The sequence below is a fragment of the Staurois parvus genome, unplaced genomic scaffold, assembly GCF_062004578.1.
Source record: "Staurois parvus isolate SC_StPar_1 unplaced genomic scaffold, SC_StPar_1.0 ptg000023l, whole genome shotgun sequence".
NCBI classification, from domain to species: Eukaryota; Metazoa; Chordata; class Amphibia; order Anura; family Ranidae; genus Staurois; species Staurois parvus.
The window spans coordinates 5,290,402-5,309,476 of NW_028317819.1; the positions used below are offsets into that span (position 1 = coordinate 5,290,402).

At 45.1% G+C, this 19,075-nt stretch overlaps 1 protein-coding gene across 1 annotated transcript in view; it reads left to right on the forward strand.

Annotated features, from left to right (window-relative positions):
* The first annotated feature begins 964 nt into the window (after positions 1 to 964).
* Positions 965 to 19,075, forward strand: part of SLC4A8 (solute carrier family 4 member 8) — a 321,698-nt gene continuing 303,587 nt past the window's right edge. The window contains exon 1 of the mRNA XM_089692984.1: positions 965 to 1,294. Within this exon, the coding sequence (XP_089549110.1) occupies positions 1,250 to 1,294 (45 nt within the window). The 5' untranslated portion in view covers positions 965 to 1,249. The remainder of the gene's footprint in view (positions 1,295 to 19,075) is intronic.

Sequence of the window (19,075 nt, forward strand, 5' to 3'; positions counted from 1 at the left end):
ACAACTCCACAACTGAAGCAGTCAAATTGATGTGACTCCGACTATGTCAGAGTCGCACCAATTTTGAACGTAGAACTACTTTTTGCAAGTTCAGGTGCGACTTGCATAGACATCTGTGCATGAAGTCGCACAGATGTTTTCCAAGTTGCAGTGGCATCTGAATTTGAAATTCAAGCGAAGTTGCACAATTTCAAAGTCGGATTCGGTGTGACCGAAGACATAATGTCTATGTGAATTGATAAAAGACCAGTAAAGACGGCCTATGAAATGTTCCCGACTAGTGCTGTGTGATTTATTTATGTTTTGGTATGTGATATTTTGTGAATGATTGATTTATTTTCCATATGATCTGTTGATAGGAATAATCAGTCTATAGTTAACAACCCATTCAGTTCATTTAAAAAAATGTGGCGCTGCCAAAGACCTTACAACAATAAAACCTCCCTCTTAGATTGTAAGCTCTAACGAGCAAGGACATCTGATTGCATTGTAACGTCTGCCTTCATTTTGTAAAGTGTAAACTGTTGAAGCTATATAAATCCTGGATATTAATAATAATAAAAGGCAATAAAATAGATGGAAAAATGCCAAAGAAAATGCTGTTATGTCACATGGGGAAGTAGATTGTGATCAATAGTTAAGACATGATTGTAATTTATGATGGTAAATGATTGGTTACATTTCTGTTTCCATCATGTAATCTTATAATCTGATCGAATAAAATACATCTGGATTTATGAACAGGTCATTGATCGTTTGTTTATCCTGGTTGACTGAAGTAATAATAAACTGAGAAAAAAGAATGGAAGCTTGTGTGGCCACCATAGTGCAGGGATGTGGGGTGTAGACGTGCACTGCCCCCATGGGATGTGGAGGTGTCCAGGTCTGTCCCAGGTGGTGTCAGGGACACGTCTATAGGGAGTCGGGGGTGCGGTGTATTCCGGGCGGAGGGTGTGGCCTCTCCCTATGTCATGCCTCCTGTCTCTCCTCTGCCTGGGATCTCATTCTCCCTTCTCTCCCCTCCGCTGTCACCTGCTCCCCCTTCGCACACACCGACCTTGGCAAACCTCCCCATGCTGGGCTGTGCGGGTGGGGTGGCGGAGCCCCTCCATTGAATGACACCCCCCATCCTCCGCAGTACCGGGGAGCAGCCTCATCCTATTCCATGGGAGCGATCACATCTCCGCCATCCATTCCGCAGGACGACTAAGGATCGGAGCGGCCGGAGATCCATCCCAGCACATCAGACATGCCTGCGGGGAGCAGCGAGCCCGAGTGTGCCCTCAGCTACCAGGTAACCTGCCATGGAGGGGCCCGGGAACCTGGGATGGCAGGGGATCTGCTGTGCCAAGGATCGGGGCATCTTCTGCCTGCTCAGGGGTACCTGTCATATGATGGCAGGGGATCTGCTGTGCCAAGGATCGGGGGCATCTTGTGACTGCTCTGGGGTACCTGTCATATGATGGCGGGGGATCTGCAGTACCAGGGATCAGGGGGCATCTTGTGACTGCTCGGGGGTACCTGTCATATGATGGCAGGGGATCTGCTGTGCCAAGGATCAGGGGGCATCTTGTGACTGCTCTGGGGTACCTGTCATATGATGGCGGGGGATCTGCAGTACCAGGGATCAGGGGGCATCTTGTGACTGCTCGGGGGTACCTGTCATATGATGGCAGGGGATCTGCTGTGCCAAGGATCAGGGGGCATCTTGTGACTGCTCGGGGGTACCTGTCATATGATGGCAGGGGATCTGCTGTGCCAAGGATCAGGGGGCATCTTCTGACTGCTCTGGGGTACCTGTCATATGATGGCAGGGGATCTGCAGTACCAAGGATCAGGGGGCATCTTCTGACTGCTCTGGGGTACCTGTCATTCATATGATGGCAGGGGATCTGCTGTGCCAAGGATCAGGGGGCATCTTGTGACTGCTCGGGGGTACCTGTCATATGATGGCAGGGGATCTGCTGTGCCAAGGATCAGGGGGCATCTTCTGACTGCTCTGGGGTACCTGTCATATGATGGCAGGGGATCTGCAGTACCAGGGATCAGGGGGCATCTTGTGAGTGCTCGGGGGTACCTGTCATATGATGGCAGGGGACCTGTTGTGCCAAGGATCAGGGGGCATCTCCTGCCTGCTCTGTGGTACCTGTCATATGATGACAGGGGATCTGCTGTACCAAGGATCGGGGGCATCTTTTGACTGCTCTGGGGTACTTGTCACATGATGGCAGGGGAACTGCTGTGCCAGGGATCATCTGTGTGTTTATGGAGATGCCTGGGTACCTGCCATGTGATCTGCTGTGCCAGGGATCGTCTTCATGCCATGGTGGTGCCATGGGATCTGCTGTGCCAGGGATGTTCTGCCTGCCATTGAGGTTCCCAAGTACCAGTCATATGACGGAAGGAGAACTAGTGATCCCAGGGCATGCCTGCTATGGAGGTGCCCTGGGACCTGGGATGTACTGTGCCAGGGATCAGAAGGCATCTTCTGCCTGGTATGGTGCTGCCCAACTACCTGTCATATGATGGAAGGAGATCTAGTGATCCCAGGGTATCATCTGCCTGCTATGGAAGCGACCTGAGATGTGCTGTACCAGAGATCAGAGGACATCTTCTTCCTGGTATGGTGCTCCCCAACTACCTGTCTTATGATGGAAGGAGATCTAGTGATCCCAGGGTATCATCTGCCTGCTATGGAAGCGACCTGAGATGTGCTGTGCCAGAGATCAGAGGACATCTTCTTCCTGGTATGGTGCTCCCCAACTACCTGTCTTATGATGGAAGGAGATCTAGTGATCACAGGGCATCATCTGTCTGCTATGGGGTACCTGTCATATGATGGCAGTGGGATCTACTGTGCCAGGGATCTTCTTCATGCCATGGTGGTATCAAGGTACCAGTCATGACATCTGCTGTTCCCGGGATGTTCTACCTGCCATTGAGGTGCCCATGTACCACTCATATGATAGCAGGAGATCTAGTGATCACAGCTTCTATTTGTCTGCTAAGGAGGTGCCTGGGTACCTGGGATGACAAAGACCTGCCGTGCCAGGGATCAGAGGGCATCTTCTGCTTGGTATGTGGATTCTGGGGTACCTTTGATGGCAGGGGATCTGCTGTGCCAGAGATCAGTGGGTATCAGAGGGGTATCTTTCATATGATTGCAAGGAGATCTGCTGCGCCAGGGATCTTGTGCTTGGCACTGAGGTGCCTGAGTACCTTTTCATATGATGGCAGGAGATCTAGCGATCACAGGGCTTCTTCTTTCTGCTATGGAGTTGCCCAGGGATCTGTGATGGCAAGATCTGGTGTGCCAGGGATCAGAGGGCATCTTCTGCTTGTTATGGTGGTGCCCAGGTACCTGTCACATGACAGCAGGAGATCTGCTGTATCAGGGATCTGAGGGCTTCTTCTGCCTGCTATGGTTATGCTGGGATATCTGTCATACAATGGCAGAGGGATCTGCTGTGCCAGTGATCCTCCTCCTGCTCCAGGTGTACCTGTCTATTGTCTGAGCATACCTAGGTATGAGTGGATGGCAGATGATGGCTGTTTGTATATGTGACAGACTATAGAAGATATCAGTAACTTACTGCAGTGCAGAGACAGAAGAGCTATGCATTGCAATGGACTTCCCAGTACAAATATAGCTCAGATCTGCAGGAAGAGATCATTGCAGTTAGTGGCCCTTCTTACCATGACATCAATTGCAGAGATGGCGTTACACGGATTAGGTTTGGTGACCTGTTCTGCCAGTTCTTCCACTGCAATTCATTCATGCCCAACTGTCACTGTGCACTGCCACTGTGTCACACCGGAGAGGGTAGCAGATGGTACCCAACCTGAGAAGTCAGCTGAAGAAAAACATTGCAGCTTTTCAGGCTTAGTTTAGTGATAAAAGGCAATATTCCTCAGCAGCCAATCATCTCTTACTATTCTGTGTTAATCGTAAGCTCGCCATTCATGTTACAGTCTGATTGTACAATCTCTACTGGATCTACCGCAAATAAGCAAGGGCTTGCCTGATTGGGTACAGATTGAGTGGAGAGATGAGTTATGGTGGTCAGACATGCTTCAAAAAATGATCGGTTTTTCTTCCAATCGATTACTCTCGATAGTAATATCCTGAATATCGTCAACAATCTATTTGATTGATATATTACACACACAGGCAAGTGGATTTCGGTCAATAGTTGTTAGATATGATTGTAAGTTAACGATCTGCCCTGGCCGTTCTACTCAGCTTGATCAAATCTGATTTATATTGAGTCTAAATCAATTGGAAGGGAAGTTATGTCTGTTCTATTGTTTGCTGATCACACATTGATTGACGATTGATTATTCCTATCGGTGGAGACTGAATGGAAAAGAAATTGATTGCATATCAAAGTGCATCAGATGACCATACACTATAAAATCTGATTGTATACTGTCCTTTAGATCTGCCATCAACTGTGTAGTTCAAGCTTTTCCTGATGTGATATTAAATGAATGGATTGTTCAGGTCTGTCCACATATTACATAATCTTGGTAGGATTGTACAAAGATTGTATAGGTAATGGTAAGCCATATGGTGGCCATACACACTGATAAATGTTCAATTCAATTTCCGATCGATCTCTCCTGATAGGAATAATTAATCGACAGTCAACACTCATTTGTTCAATATGCCACACACTGGGAAGAGGATGTCGATCAATAATTGGAAGATGTGATTGTAAGTTATCGATCATATCTCGTTTTACCTTGTAATCTTATTACCTGCTTGTTCGAAATACGATTGAATTCATGAACAAAGCATCCAACACAATTAATAATTTTCTGCCCTGACCAATCAACTTATTTTAATCAAATCCAATCTTAATCAAGTCTAAATCGATCAGAAGGAAAGTTTATGTTGATCCTTTTGATTGAGTCGTACATTGATTGGATAAAAAAATGGAAGCGTGTGTGGCCACTGTTAGGACCTCATATTTTGGTAAATCTGAAGTCGGTTTTATGGTCAGATTGTGACATGTATGGTGAGCCTTAGTTCCAGCACTTTGCACATCAGAAGTGCGCATTCACTCAGCCCACCTGGTGCCCTGAAGGACCAGCAGCATCTGATTTCCATCCCTGTGATGCTTTCAGTCACTTTAGAAACAATTGTGTGACAGTTGAGCTGGAGGCATGATTTTCTGTAGATGGCGGGTCTGTGCTTCGCCGCTCGTTCTTCGCCTGTAATGTCACCTTGTGTGGAGGTCATTGAAGAGCATTGTGCTACGGGAGCTGAGATCTCCTCTATGTAATGGTGCTGCTACATGCTGGAGATGATTCATTTTCTAGTGATTGAGGACAAGAGAAGCATTGTGTCAGTAGACAACATTTCCCATCTCAGATGTTTGTTTACATGTCAGAATCCTGCTAATGGAGAAGCTTTTCAGATACTTCATCATAGACAGGCTTATTTTTAATGAGGAAGTGGAAACCGAGCCATAGCAACAAAGCACAGCCAGTTAGTTTTCAGGTCACTGCGGCCTGATCGCTGCAAGCTGAATTCTGAGTGGTTGCTATGCGTTGTCACCCATTGTGGTCTTCGAAGTGAGTTTTAGGACTTACCATCTTCAATTGATATGTAGCCAATGACAATGGCCTGTGGATAAACACCGCAGAAAGAGTCTGTTGTCCATAGCAACCAATCCGTGGCAGCTTTCATTTTTACGGTTAAAAAAAAGAAAAGCTAAAGGAAGGCTTGCATTGCCGTGGCCGGCCTTTGAAGATCCTAGAATGTCAATGTTTGCTCGGGTTGGGAGATGATGGTGATGTTTATTTATGTCAGATGTGTCTCCACCAATTTTATACAGAGCCTGTGGTGTTACAGAGCAACTGTCAGGAAGAGGACAAGGTATTAGAAATATAGAAACGGCGTAGAAAGGCGTGCTGGAGTACGGGGCTCTCTGGATCTGGTTTGTTTTTGATGCATCATTAAATTAGTGGATGTTAGTTCATGGCAGATGTCACATTACTGATTGAATACATTCATTTTTAAAGACCCAAGTGGATGCAGCGGGCATACCGTTTTTGTTCAGTACTAGAAACGTAGAAACTTAGAAGAGTGACCGAAGAAAAAAAAACAAGTGGTCAATCAAGTCTGCATTGTTTTTTGTTTTGTTTTTTTAGTTTATTGTTTATTTTTTTCCCCCTTTTTTAACCATTCTGTCCGAGTAAGGATCTATGCTGTCCCAAACATTTTTATTATTATTATACAGGATTTATATAGCGACAACAGTTTGCTCAGCGCTTTACAATATAACGGGAGACAATACAGCAACAATACAGTTCAATACAATTGGAACTTACAATTTTTGAATTCACTTCACTGTTGACTGACTCACCACTTCTGCTGGAAGTCTAGTCCAAGCATCAACTACTCTTTTGGTAAAAAAATACTTTTTTTAAAGAAGAACTACAGGAATTTTTTGTCTATGTAACTATGTAAGGAGAGTGGAGATATGCTCATCTAATCCACCAATCCTCCCAACGCATGACTGGTCCCAGCCACTCCTGCACACCCATCCCCCCCACCTAGCGGTTTTGTGCGTTGGACTGTTCATGACGTCATCTCACCAACAGACCAACTGTGGATGTGAGGAAAGCAGGAACAGTCCACCACCGGACATGGGGGAGCACCATTTTAGGGAGGATCGAAGGATCGGGTGAGTATAGCCTCTCTGTTCACCCCTAGACAAAACGAGAAGTTAACCCATGCAGTGTGGGCAAAAAAAAAAAATCTTGTAGCTCTGCTTTAAGATTAGCTTTGAACGCTCCTTCTTGATCTTTGTTTCATATCCTAGACACTGCCCCCCTGAACCTAATTCACACCCTTTAATCACTTGTAACAGCAGCTGCTAGACTGGGATTTTAAACACACTCCAAGCTGCTATAGTGGATGTCCGCTGGTGGAATGTTCACCAATATACCCTCTGGCGAATGGATATGGATGTGATGGTCAGTGTCTGGCCGCACCGGCCTTTGACTCCTGCTGCTGTCAATCAGAGCCAGTGAGGAGAGAGCAGGGGGTGGGATTAAGCCTCATTCGGTATGAGTTATGGACACACAGAGTGGGGCTTGGGAGTGAGCATGTACGAGTGCCCCCAGAGGAAGCGGCTTGGCCTGGGGGCACTCGGCAGGGGGGAAGAGTCAGTAGCACTGGCGGAGTACCTGAGAAGAGAAGGATCGGGGCTGCTGTGTGCAAAACCCTTACACAAAGCAGGTAAGTATAAGATGTTATTAAAAAAAAATTTGAAGCCTTTAATATTACTTTAACTCTAAACTGATGTGTAATGGCTTTTAAAGCAACTCCTATGGACTATTTTGGGTACTGCAGGTTGTTGCCATATCACAGGCAAGCCCAATTTGGAGGCTTGACATATTCAGTATCTATTTACTCGTCCCAACCTCATCTTTTATAATTTGCCAAAAATTGGGTAGTATATTGTGTTTTTATGCACTAAAATTACCTTTAGTGTATCTTTTACTGAAAATGTGGATTTGACAAATGTGCTCTAATATTGTGTGAAAAATTGCAACTACCCCCAATTTTTTCTTCTTTGCTTTCAGTGTGTGTATGTGTGTGTATATATATATATATATATATATATTGTGACAGTATGAACGGCAAACTGATGGATGGACGGTATGTGTCACCTCGCATGAGATCATACTGTGAGGTGTAAGGTGGAGTCCACTCCGGGTTTTCGGGGCCACAATGGCAGAGGTGGTTCCGGACCAGAGTTTGGGCTCCACTGATGACCACCAGCAGGTGATACAAAAAGGGCAGAGCTGGAGCAAGGAGTTGCTCGTGGCCTGGGACTCAGAGAGGTATTCTGAGAGAGCTGTGTGTATGGACTATACCTACAAGAAAAGGTTTGCTGTTATTTTGTTTTGGTGACAGGGAGAAGCCCTTCACCTCTGAGAGAGGAATCATCTTCTGTTTAGTTAGTGCCTGGATGGCAAGGGTTTATTTTTGATGTTTTGTTTTATTTTGATATTTCTTGCAAACCTTTTAATAAAACTGACAACCAGTCAGATTTTGACGAAAGCCTGCTGTGCGGTCTACCTTTGTCCCAGGGAAGGAGATCCCCCACCTGAGCTAACCCCACATATGGTGGATTTGGCGGGCAACTTCCTGAGCAAGTGGGAAGATGGAGGAAATAATAAGAGCCTTACTGCAGGCCAATGCAGTACAACATGAGGCCCAAAAGGCACAACATGAGGCGCAACAAGCAGACCGAGAGCTCCTTAAGCAGGTGGCCCAACACCTGTTAGAATTAAAGAAGGAATCTGCAGATCCGCTGCCAGGGGAGCAGAAAATGGCGCGGGCCAGTTATGTTTTGCAGAAGATGACACCTGCGGATGATGTGGAGGCCTACCTCACAACTTTTGAAAGGGTTGCTGTTCGGGAAGGATGGAAAAAGGAGCAATGGGCAGGACTGCTTGCGCCATTTTTGACAGGTGAATCCCAAAAAGCCTATTATGACCTGGAACCAGGGGATGCCCAGGACTATGAGAAACTGAAGGCTGAGGTCCTTGCACGCCTGGGCGTCACCATTGCAGTCCGGGCTCAGCGGGTGCATCAGTGGCATTACAGGGCTGACAAACCACCCAGATCTCAGATGTTCGATTTGATACATCTCTCCAAAAAATGGCTCCAGCCAGAGGTATTGTCAGGCCCTCAGATTGTGGAGCGTGTGGTCATGGACCAATATTTGCATGCACTCCCTGCCACTTTGAGGAAGTGGGTCGGCCGTGGAGACCCTAAATCTGCAAACGAGCTGGTGGACCTGGTGGAGAGATATGCAGCCGCTGAGGACTTTTTTCATTCACCTGGGCCGTACCCCAATGTCACTAGGGGTGGAAAACTATCCGGAAGATCCGGTAAGACTGTTCCATGGGCCAAAGGCTCAGAAAAAAATGATAAGACTATTGTGTCAGATAATGAGACTGTAGGCTTAGGACCTAGAGACTGGCCAAATAGGTCAGGAAGGTCCCCAAAGCCATTTAGAGGTCTAAGCACTGAACATATATGTTATCGCTGTCATGCGTTAGGTCATATTGCTGCAAACTGTCCTTTAAATGATGAACCTATGCAATGTGAAAATGCTTATTTAGGAAAACGCATGTCTCTTTTTGCACAGGTGGTATGTACTGCAGCATGTCAGAAACGCATGGAAAAGCAAATGTGTGTGATTGCCATTGATGAAAAGCCAGTAACTGCTCTGCTAGACTCGGGTAGTGTTGTGACCTTGGTTAAAAGTGATTTGGTAAACCCTGCCAGCCTACACCCTAGCATGATTGGAGTTATTTGTATTCATGGTGATACACGTAATTACCAGACTGCTCTGGTGGAGATTGGTACTCCCTGGGGCCCTGTGACCCATTCTGTGGGGGTGGTGCCCTCTCTGCTTCATGAAGCCATAGTGGGGAGAGATTTTCCCCATTTCTGGAAGTTATGGGATAAGGAGGGGAGTCAGGAAGACAGAGCTCCCCCTGCTGGGGAAACGCTGGAAACTCCTGAACTCACTCCTGACCCCTTTGACGGCAAGGTGGAAGGGGAAACTGTGGATGTGTCCAAGGAAGGTGTAGACCTTTTTCCTTTTTCTGTAATGGCTGGGGAGCAGGAGGAGTTGGATCCAACCCCAGACATTGAGGATATAGAACAAGAGATGATCGCTGGCTCTAGTGAGAGTGGACAGAATGTGGTGCCTGACCTAGAGGTCAGAAAAGAGGATTTTTGTACGGAACTGAAAGATTCCACACTTAATAGAGCCCGTGAAAACATTAGAATGATTGATGGGGAACCAGTTGAAAATGATGTAGCGGTGTCTTTTCCCTACATGGCTCTTAACAATAACTTGCTGTATCAAGTGGTAAAGCAAGGGGAGGAGGTGGTAGAACAGTTAGTGGTCCCCAAACCCTTTCGCCGGATGGTACTAGATTTAGCCCATGGGCATATAATGGGTGGACACCTGGGTGTAGAGAAAACAAAGGAGAGAATAACCCAGAGATTCTTTTGGCCAGGCTTACATGGAGACGTCAAAGCGCATTGTGAGTCATGCCCGGAATGTCAATATTCTGCGCCCTCACCCCATTTTCGTAGTCCGCTAGTACCTCTACCCATAATTGAAGTACCGTTTGAAAGAGTGGGCATGGACCTAGTGGGTCCAGTAGTAAAGTCTGCCCGGGGCCATCAGCACATACTGGTGATACTTGACTATGCCACCCGGTATCCTGAAGCCATCCCCTTGCGTAATACCTCAGCTAAAAATATCGCCAAAGAGCTTGTCCGGGTGTTTAGTCGTGTAGGTATTCCAAAGGAGGTATTAACGGATCAGGGCACCCCATTTATGTCTAGAGTTATGAAAGAGTTATGCAAACTGTTCAAAATCTCCCATCTCCGTACCTCGGTCTACCACCCCCAAACCGATGGGCTTGTGGAAAGGTTTAACAAGACCCTTAAGAATATGTTAAAAAAGGTGGTGGACAAAGATGGGAGAAATTGGGATTTTTTGCTACCATATCTCATGTTTGCTATACGGGAGGTACCTCAGGCATCTACAGGATATTCACCTTTTGAATTACTGTATGGTAGACATCCCAGGGGATTGCTAGATGTTGCAAAAGAAACCTGGGAGACAGAGTCCACGCCCTATAGAAGTGTCATCGAGCATATCTCACAGATGCAGGATAGAATCGCAGCTGTCATGCCACTTGTTCGGGAACACATGGAGCAAGCCCAGGAGGTCCAGAGAAGGGTTTATAACCGGGGTGCCAGGATTCGTACCTTCAACCCTGGGGATAGAGTGCTGGTGCTAGTCCCCACCGTGGAAAGTAAATTCCTCGCCAAGTGGCAAGGTCCCTTTGAAATTAGGGAGAAAGTGGGGGAAGTAAATTATAAAGTTTACCAGCCAGGGAAAAGGAAACCCGAACAAATCTATCATGTTAATCTCTTAAAACCTTGGAAAGACCGGGAAAGTTTGTTGGCAGTACCAAGCCCCCAAAAGGACGTGAGTCCCGTGGCCCCTCAGGTACCTATAACGGAAACCTTGTCAGTAGCCCAACAAAATGATGTTAAGGAGTTTGTGAGGAAAAATGGAGATTTCTTCTCTCACCTACCTGGACTGACGACGGTCATACAGCATGACATAGTTACCCAGCCCGGGGTCCGCGTAAATGTCAAGCCCTATAGAATACCCGAGGCCAGGCGGGAAGCGGTGGCAAAGGAAATAAAGGACATGTTAGAGTTGGGAGTGATTGAGGAATCTCACAGTGAGTGGTCGAGTCCCATAGTGTTGGTCCCAAAACCAGATGGAACAATTCTTTTCTGTAATGATTTCAGGAAACTGAACAGTGTGTCTAAGTTTGATGCGTACCCGATGCCTCGGGTGGATGAGCTCATTGACGGGTTGGGAACGGCTCGGTACATAACCACCTTAGATTTAACCAAAGGTTATTGGCAGATTCCTTTAACGGAAGCTGCAAAAGAAAAGACGGCATTCTCTACCCCCGAGGGGTCCTTTCAGTATAAGCGGATGCCGTTTGGTCTACATGGTGCTCCGGCATCATTCCAACGAATGATGGACAAAACGTTAAGACCACATCGCCAATATGCAGCTGCCTATTTGGACGATGTCGTCATCCACAGTCCAGACTGGGAGTCTCATTTGTCCTGCCTGCAAGCGGTAGTAGATTCGCTGAGGGAAGCAGGTCTTACCGCCAACCCCAGAAAGTGTGCCATAGGCTTAGAGGAGGCCAAATATCTTGGCTACATCATTGGTCGAGGTCTCATTAGGCCTCAGATCAATAAAATTGAGGCGATTCAAAAGTGGCCCCAACCTGTAAATAAAAAGCAAGTCCGGGCATTTCTTGGGATCACAGGATACTACAGGCGGTTTATCCCCAATTTTGCCACCATTGCAGCCCCACTGACAGATCTGACAAAAGGTAGGGGATCGGTCATGATTAAGTGGAATCCCGAGGCGGAGACCGCATTTCAAAGGCTAAAACAAGCTCTCTGTGCTCAACCTGTGCTTGTGACGCCAGATTTCACAACAGAGTTTGTGGTACAGACTGATGCCTCTGACGTGGGACTAGGTGCGGTACTGTCCCAAATCAGAGATGGGGAGGAGCACCCTGTGGTCTTCCTAAGTAGGAAGCTCAACAAACATGAGAGAAATTATGCCATTGTGGAGAAGGAATGTTTGGCCATCAAATGGGCCTTGGAGGCCCTGAAATATTACCTGTTAGGAAGACCGTTCAAGTTGGTTACTTATCATGCCCCGCTCAAATGGATGTGTGATAATAAGGAGAAAAACAGTCGAGTGACAAGGTGGTTTCTCGCGCTACAAGTGTTCAAATTCACAGTGGAACACAGAGCGGGGAAACTGCAAAGTAATGTAGATGCCCTTTCCCGGGTCCATTGCCTGGTTGGGACAGTTGCTCAGCCGCAGGGGCTTGAGCAGAGGGGGGGATATGTGACAGTATGAACGGCAAACTGATGGATGGACGGTATGTGTCACCTCGCATGAGATCATACTGTGAGGTGTAAGGTGGAGTCCACTCCGGGTTTTTGGGGCCACAATGGCAGAGGTGGTTCCGGACCAGAGTTTGGGCTCCACTGATGACCACCAGCAGGTGATACAAAAAGGGCAGAGCTGGAGCAAGGAGTTGCTCGTGGCCTGGGACTCAGAGAGGTATTCTGAGAGAGCTGTGTGTATGGACTATACCTACAAGAAAAGGTTTGCTGTTATTTTGTTTTGGTGACAGGGAGAAGCCCTTCACCTCTGAGAGAGGAATCATCTTCTGTTTAGTTAGTGCCTGGATGGCAAGGGTTTATTTTTGATGTTTTGTTTTATTTTGATATTTCTTGCAAACCTTTTAATAAAACTGACAACCAGTCAGATTTTGACGAAAGCCTGCTGTGCGGTCTACCTTTGTCCCAGGGAAGGAGATCCCCCACCTGAGCTAACCCCACAATATATATATATATATATATATATATATATATATATATATATATATATATATATATATATATATATATATATATATATATATATATATATATATATATATATATATATATATATATATATATATATATGGGTCTAACTAATCTTTAGGCCTAAAATGTGCATTTTACCGTGTGTACAACAAAGTGGTTACAAAGTGTAAATAAAGTCAGGACCCTGCATTCACTATATCCGTTCTCCCACAGTACACAGAACATGCAAATACATTTATTTTAGTAAATATAAACTGCTTAAAAACCTTTTCTCATTAGCAGTTAGAACAATCTTGTGACTTCTATCAGTGTCTAGCTGAGCACATGCTAAAGCTTGTAGGAGGAGTTTTCTTTCTGCTCTAGGAGGATGCAAAACCCCTGACCTCTGTCTGGACAGTGCTGATTGGCCCTGTGCTGATCACGTGCACTCTCCCAAGAAAAAAAACCTCTCTAGACATACATACCAAACTGAGCATGTGCAGAGTGTCTCCACACTATGTCTTATCAAGATATAAGAGGAGGACACTGAAAGAAGGGGGGGGGGGGTCAGAATCATACAACTTTTTTTACCCAATGCAGAGGATTAACCCGTTATGTTCCACAGTGAGTATAACAAGCATACTTTACTGCATATAAAGACTGATTTTACTGTTGTGGGTTTAGTAACACTTTAATGTATTTAAAGGTCTTGTCCCTCTTTTTCTTATTGTGCTTGTCTATTAAAGCATTAGTAAAGTTGCCAGATGAAAAAATGACCCTGCAGTTTTAAGCCATAATTTACTAGAATGCACCACATACTACTGTAGTTCATTATGACAGACTTACCTGCAAACAGAGCCCTCCAGCACAGTGCTGTTTTATATAGATAAATGAAAGCTGACCATTGTAAGTACCCCTGTCAGTGGGAAATAGTTTGTCTACCCCTCCACCAGTCAATATATATTAAAGGCAAAGTTTACTTATATTTAAGCAAAAAGGGTTTTTTAAAATCAATAATATGCAAAAATAATAAAATACACAAACAATACAATATTAATTTAAATAGTAAAAAGAATATGCAAGAATAGCTAAAATCTAAATCAGCACATGACAATGACAAATCTGCAGACCTAACGCACTGCATTGTGAAGTGAAAATCTAATTTTTTTTTAACTAGTGTTAATTGAAGTAAACAAGGGAGGTTCAGCTATAGTCACTTTAAGGTCCTCTCACATTGATCAGCTTTTGATGCCTTCCCTTTGACTTACAATGGAAGGTGCTTTGGAAAACTGCACCAGATGCAACATGCAATTCCATAGGATGTAAAAGGATACATCATTATGTATTTTTTTTTTCCTGCCTTTAAATCTCCAACAGTGCATCACAAACTGATCAGTGTGAAAAAGCCCGTAGATCCGCCATGTTTAGTGGTGTATCCTGTTGTACTGGGAGCCACCCAGTTTCCAAGCCCTCACTTTAGGCACCCGTCCCATCCCCTGATTTACCATGCCACACCCCACACCAGTGAATCCTCAATCAGGACATGCTGTAGCCTAATCTTCTGTTGTGCACACCACAGCCCCTTTTTAAACAGACAGCAACTAAAAATCACTTTAACCTGAACGTTGGAATCCCGCTGCACTCCCTTGTTCCATGGGAGCTGCCACAAAATAGCCAATATTTTACCATCTCCTATGATGTAGTGCTTTGGCCTTGTGGTCAATTTGCAGTCTTGTCACATGAGGAGGTGGCCAACGTCATCAACCCAGTGTCAGCTCCAGCGCCAATTGACATGCAACTTACACAAAGTTTGAATCTCAGAGCAATGGAGTTGGTTGAGGAAACACTTTAAAGATACTCTATCACAGGGGTCCTCAAACTTGTTAGGTTCACTGTCCTTCACACTGTAGCGATCATTAGTGGTAGTGAAAGTCAACAATGGCTCAATCCTGGTGGTCAGTAGGGTAAAATAGTCCCATGGTTGGAGATCAATGGGCTTAAAGAATGACCGAGCACCTATGGTTAGTAGGTGGGGGAATAATGTCCTATCAGTGTCAGTGGAAAGAATATTGCTGCCTTGTTCATATCAGTAATAGGAATAGTGCCCATAAATGGTGCCAGTGGTAGGAATACTGCCTCATCAAAGTGCCAGTGGGAGGAACAGTGCCCCATCACTGGTGTCCGTGCACCACCATTGGTGTCAATTGGAGGAAGAGCACTTAATTGTTGGTGTCAGTGGGAGAAATTGTGTCCCATTGTTGGTGTCAATAAAAAAAGTCCTTAATTGTTGGTATCAGTGGGAGGAATAGTTCCACGTTGTTGGTGTTTGTAGTAAGAACAGTTCTCCATCCTTGGTGTCAATCGGAGGAATACTGCCCCATTTTTGGTGTCAGTGGGAGAAATACTGTTCCATTGTTAGTATCAATGGAAGGAATAGTGCCTCATTGTTGGTGTCAGCGTGATAATTTGTGTCCCATCATTGATGTTAATGGGAGGAATTGAACTCCATTGTTGGTGTCAGTGAGTGGATTAGTGTCTCATTGTGTCAGTTGTAGAAATAGTTCCCCATTGTTTGTGTCTGTAGAAGAAATAGTTCTCCATCCTTTGTGTCAATGGGAGGGATAGGGTCATTCGAAGAAATGCTGCTCCATTGTTGGTGTCAGTGGGAGGAATAGTGCTCCATCTTTGGTGTCAGTGCAAGTAATAGTATACCATCATTGGTGTTAGGAGAAGAAACTGTGCCCCATTCTTGGTGTCAGTGAAATTAATTGCCCCCCCGTTGTTGGTGTATTTGGGAGGAGTAGTGCTTCATCTTTGTTATCAAGGGGAGGAATAATGCCCCATCATTGGTGTGAGGCAAGGAATAGTAGCCCATCATTGGTTTCAGTGGGAAAAACAGTACCTCACTGATGGCATCAGTGGGGAAAAAAAGTGCCTTGTTGGTTTCAGTGGGAAAAATTGTGTCCTGTTGTTGGTGTCAGTGGGAAAAAGTGTGTCCTGTTGTTGGTGTCAGTGGGAAAATCGTGTCTCATCATTGGTGTCAATGGGAGGAAGTGTTTTCCATTGTTGGTGTCAGTGAGAGGATTAGTGCCCCTTTGTTAGTGTCTGTGGAAGGAATAATTGTCCATCCCTTGTCTCAGTGGGAGGAATAATGCCCCTTTGCTGGTGTCAGTGGGAGAAATAGTTCCCCATTGTTGGTGTCAGTTGCATGAATAGTTCTCCATCCTTGGTGTCAGTGGGAAGATTAGCGCCCCATTTTTAGTGTTGATGGGCAGGCTAGTGCTTCATCCATGTTGTCACTGGGGGGAATTGCGCTCAATTAATGGTGTCATTGGGGAAATAAGTGCCACAATGTTGGTTTTAGTGGGAGGAATCTTGCTCCATCAGTGATGTCAGTGGATAGACTAGTATCTCATAAGTTGGTTAAGCAAGGGCTGCAGTTTTGGGACAACTACTTTATCCCTTTGCCCTTAATGATCTTTTTATTCCAAATGCATTCACACCTAGGACTTTCAGTTTTTACATAATTAAAAGAATCCTGCATCTGTGTTTTTGCAGTGGTGTCCAGCCTAACAAATCTTCTGCCTTTTAATATTAAAATCTATAAAATGTTTATAACACACCTAACATGCATCTGCAGCACCTGAAAAGCAAACTACTACTTGCTTGTTGTAGTTTGCGCGTTGATCATGCATTTGGATAAAAAAGTTACAAAAAATAAACAATATTTTTGCATTTTGCTTGTTGTTTTTTCTTTATTTCAATTATCTTTGTGTTTTGAAAGAAACAAGTTTATAATTGCAGGTGGGTGGCACTGCACCGGTTGCTGCATAATGTACTTTCCTATGTCTAAGTGGTGTGGTGTGTTTTAGGATTGTTGCATTTTTCATGCTTTTTCCATACATTTTGCTTTACCTTTATCCCCATGGAAGGTGCATTTTCATGGACACCGCAATAAAGATACCGAAAACAGGTTTTAATGTCCAGCACTCTAAAACACAGAAGTGCGCCCTTAGTCCTCATGCACACTGGACGTTTTTACAGCGGCTGTTTTTGGCTTTTGGCGTTTTTTTCTATAGCCAGTAAACTCCCCAGCATGTTATCTTATGTGTTCATGCACACATAGGCTTTAATCAGCGTTTTTTTGACAGGGGCGATTGTTGGCTGGAAAAGAACCCAGAGCTAGTGGGTTTCCAGAGGAGTTTTTTTGTTGTAAAACTAGGTAAACTGGCATTTTTTTGTTTGTTTTTGTGTTTAACCACTAGCCTACAGGGCACTTATACCCCCTTCCTGCCCAGGCCAATTTCCAGCTTTCAGCGCTGTCACACTTTGAGTGACAATTGCGCGGTCATGCAACACTGTACCCATATGAAATTTTTATCATTTTTTTTGTGACAGATAGAGCTTTATTTTGGTGGTATTTAATCACCTCTGGGTTTTTTTATTTTTTCTTAAACCAAAAACCACTGAACATTTTGAAAAAAAAAAGTTTTTTCTTAGTTTTTGTTATAAAATTTTGTAAATAAGTGATTTTTCTCCTTCACTGATGTGCGCTAATGAGGCTGCAGTGATGGGCACTGATAGGCTGCACTGATGGACACTGATAGGTGGCTCTGATGGGCATTGACAGGCATCACTGATGGGCACTGAAAGGCAGCACTGATATTTGGCATTGTCTGGCACTGATGGGCGGCACTGATGGGCGGCACTGGTATGAGGCACTGATGAGCACTGACAGATGGCACTGCTGGGGCTACACTGATCATCAGTGCCCTGATGATCAGTGTACATGTCCCCTCTGCGGAAAGCCGATTACCGGCTCTCTTCTCCTCTCCTCTCCTCTCCTCACGAGGTGTCAGCGTGACAGCTCGAGAGGAGAGAAATGCCGATAACCAGCATTTCCCTGTTTACATGTGATCAGTTGTGATTGGACACAGCTGATCACATGACCGAGCCGACATCTTCGGCTCTTTCCGTGATCGGTGATCCGCTGTGTCCGAGGGAGACAGTGCACCACCGATCACCGCGCATGTGTGGTGAGAATGGGAGGACGTCATATGACGTCCTCCCAGAACGAGAGAGCCACCTTGCGTCTATCATATTACTATATGGCGGGCGGGAGGTGGTTAAAAAAATGCTGAAAATGCAAACGTGGAAAAACGTGGCTAAACGCTAATGCAAAAACGCTAAAAAAACTCACATTCTTAACCTGACTTTACACAGCTAACGCTACCCGCGTTATTAAAACGCCCAGTGTGCATGGAGCTTAAAAGTCAACTCTTTGGGCCCGGCCTGTGATTTAAGACATATCCAGCAATTGCAGAACAGGAGTACCAACCTACTCCACCCTGAGCAGTGGAGGTGTCTGGTGGACACAGCAAGGAAGTGGCTGTAGACTGGGATACCAATCTTTAGATTGGTATAGGGTGCTAATTTAGCTACAGATGGGGATAAAGATGTACAACAAATATGCTTTTGTCACAGATTGGTAGCTTTGTTGCTGATCTGTCACCTCTATTCCCAAAGACCAACAGGCATGCTGGTACATGTAGTTTCATAACTGTAACATGCAAGATTCTGTTGGTACTTGTTATCCCAAAGGACTTGTGTTCATGACTGATTATCCACCTGCTATCTATTCAATTACCTACACACCCAGACAGGCCATTTCCCTCTCTATTTAAGCTGGGCTGATTACCTCAGGCATTGTCTGAGCAACAGCTAATGTTCCTATTGCCAGCTCTCCAGTGGTTTTGAAACTCTGTGATGAGGCCTTGTGACACCCACCCCAGTGCTTCCTAGTGTTTTGGGAAGATTTCAAGACTCCAAGGGGGAAACGTTAAAACTGGTGCAGATGGAATCCATAGCACTTGTGTACGGCAACCAATCAGGCCTCATTGACACCTGAGTGTTTTTGTGTTCATAGTTATGTTTCTACGTGATTTGTTCAGGCTTCCATTAAAAAGTCTCTCAAAACACCACTGTGCAATGTGTGATAAGAGTACCATCTTCTCTCCTCTTCAGTGCCAACCATGCCACCACCTTTAGGTGAAA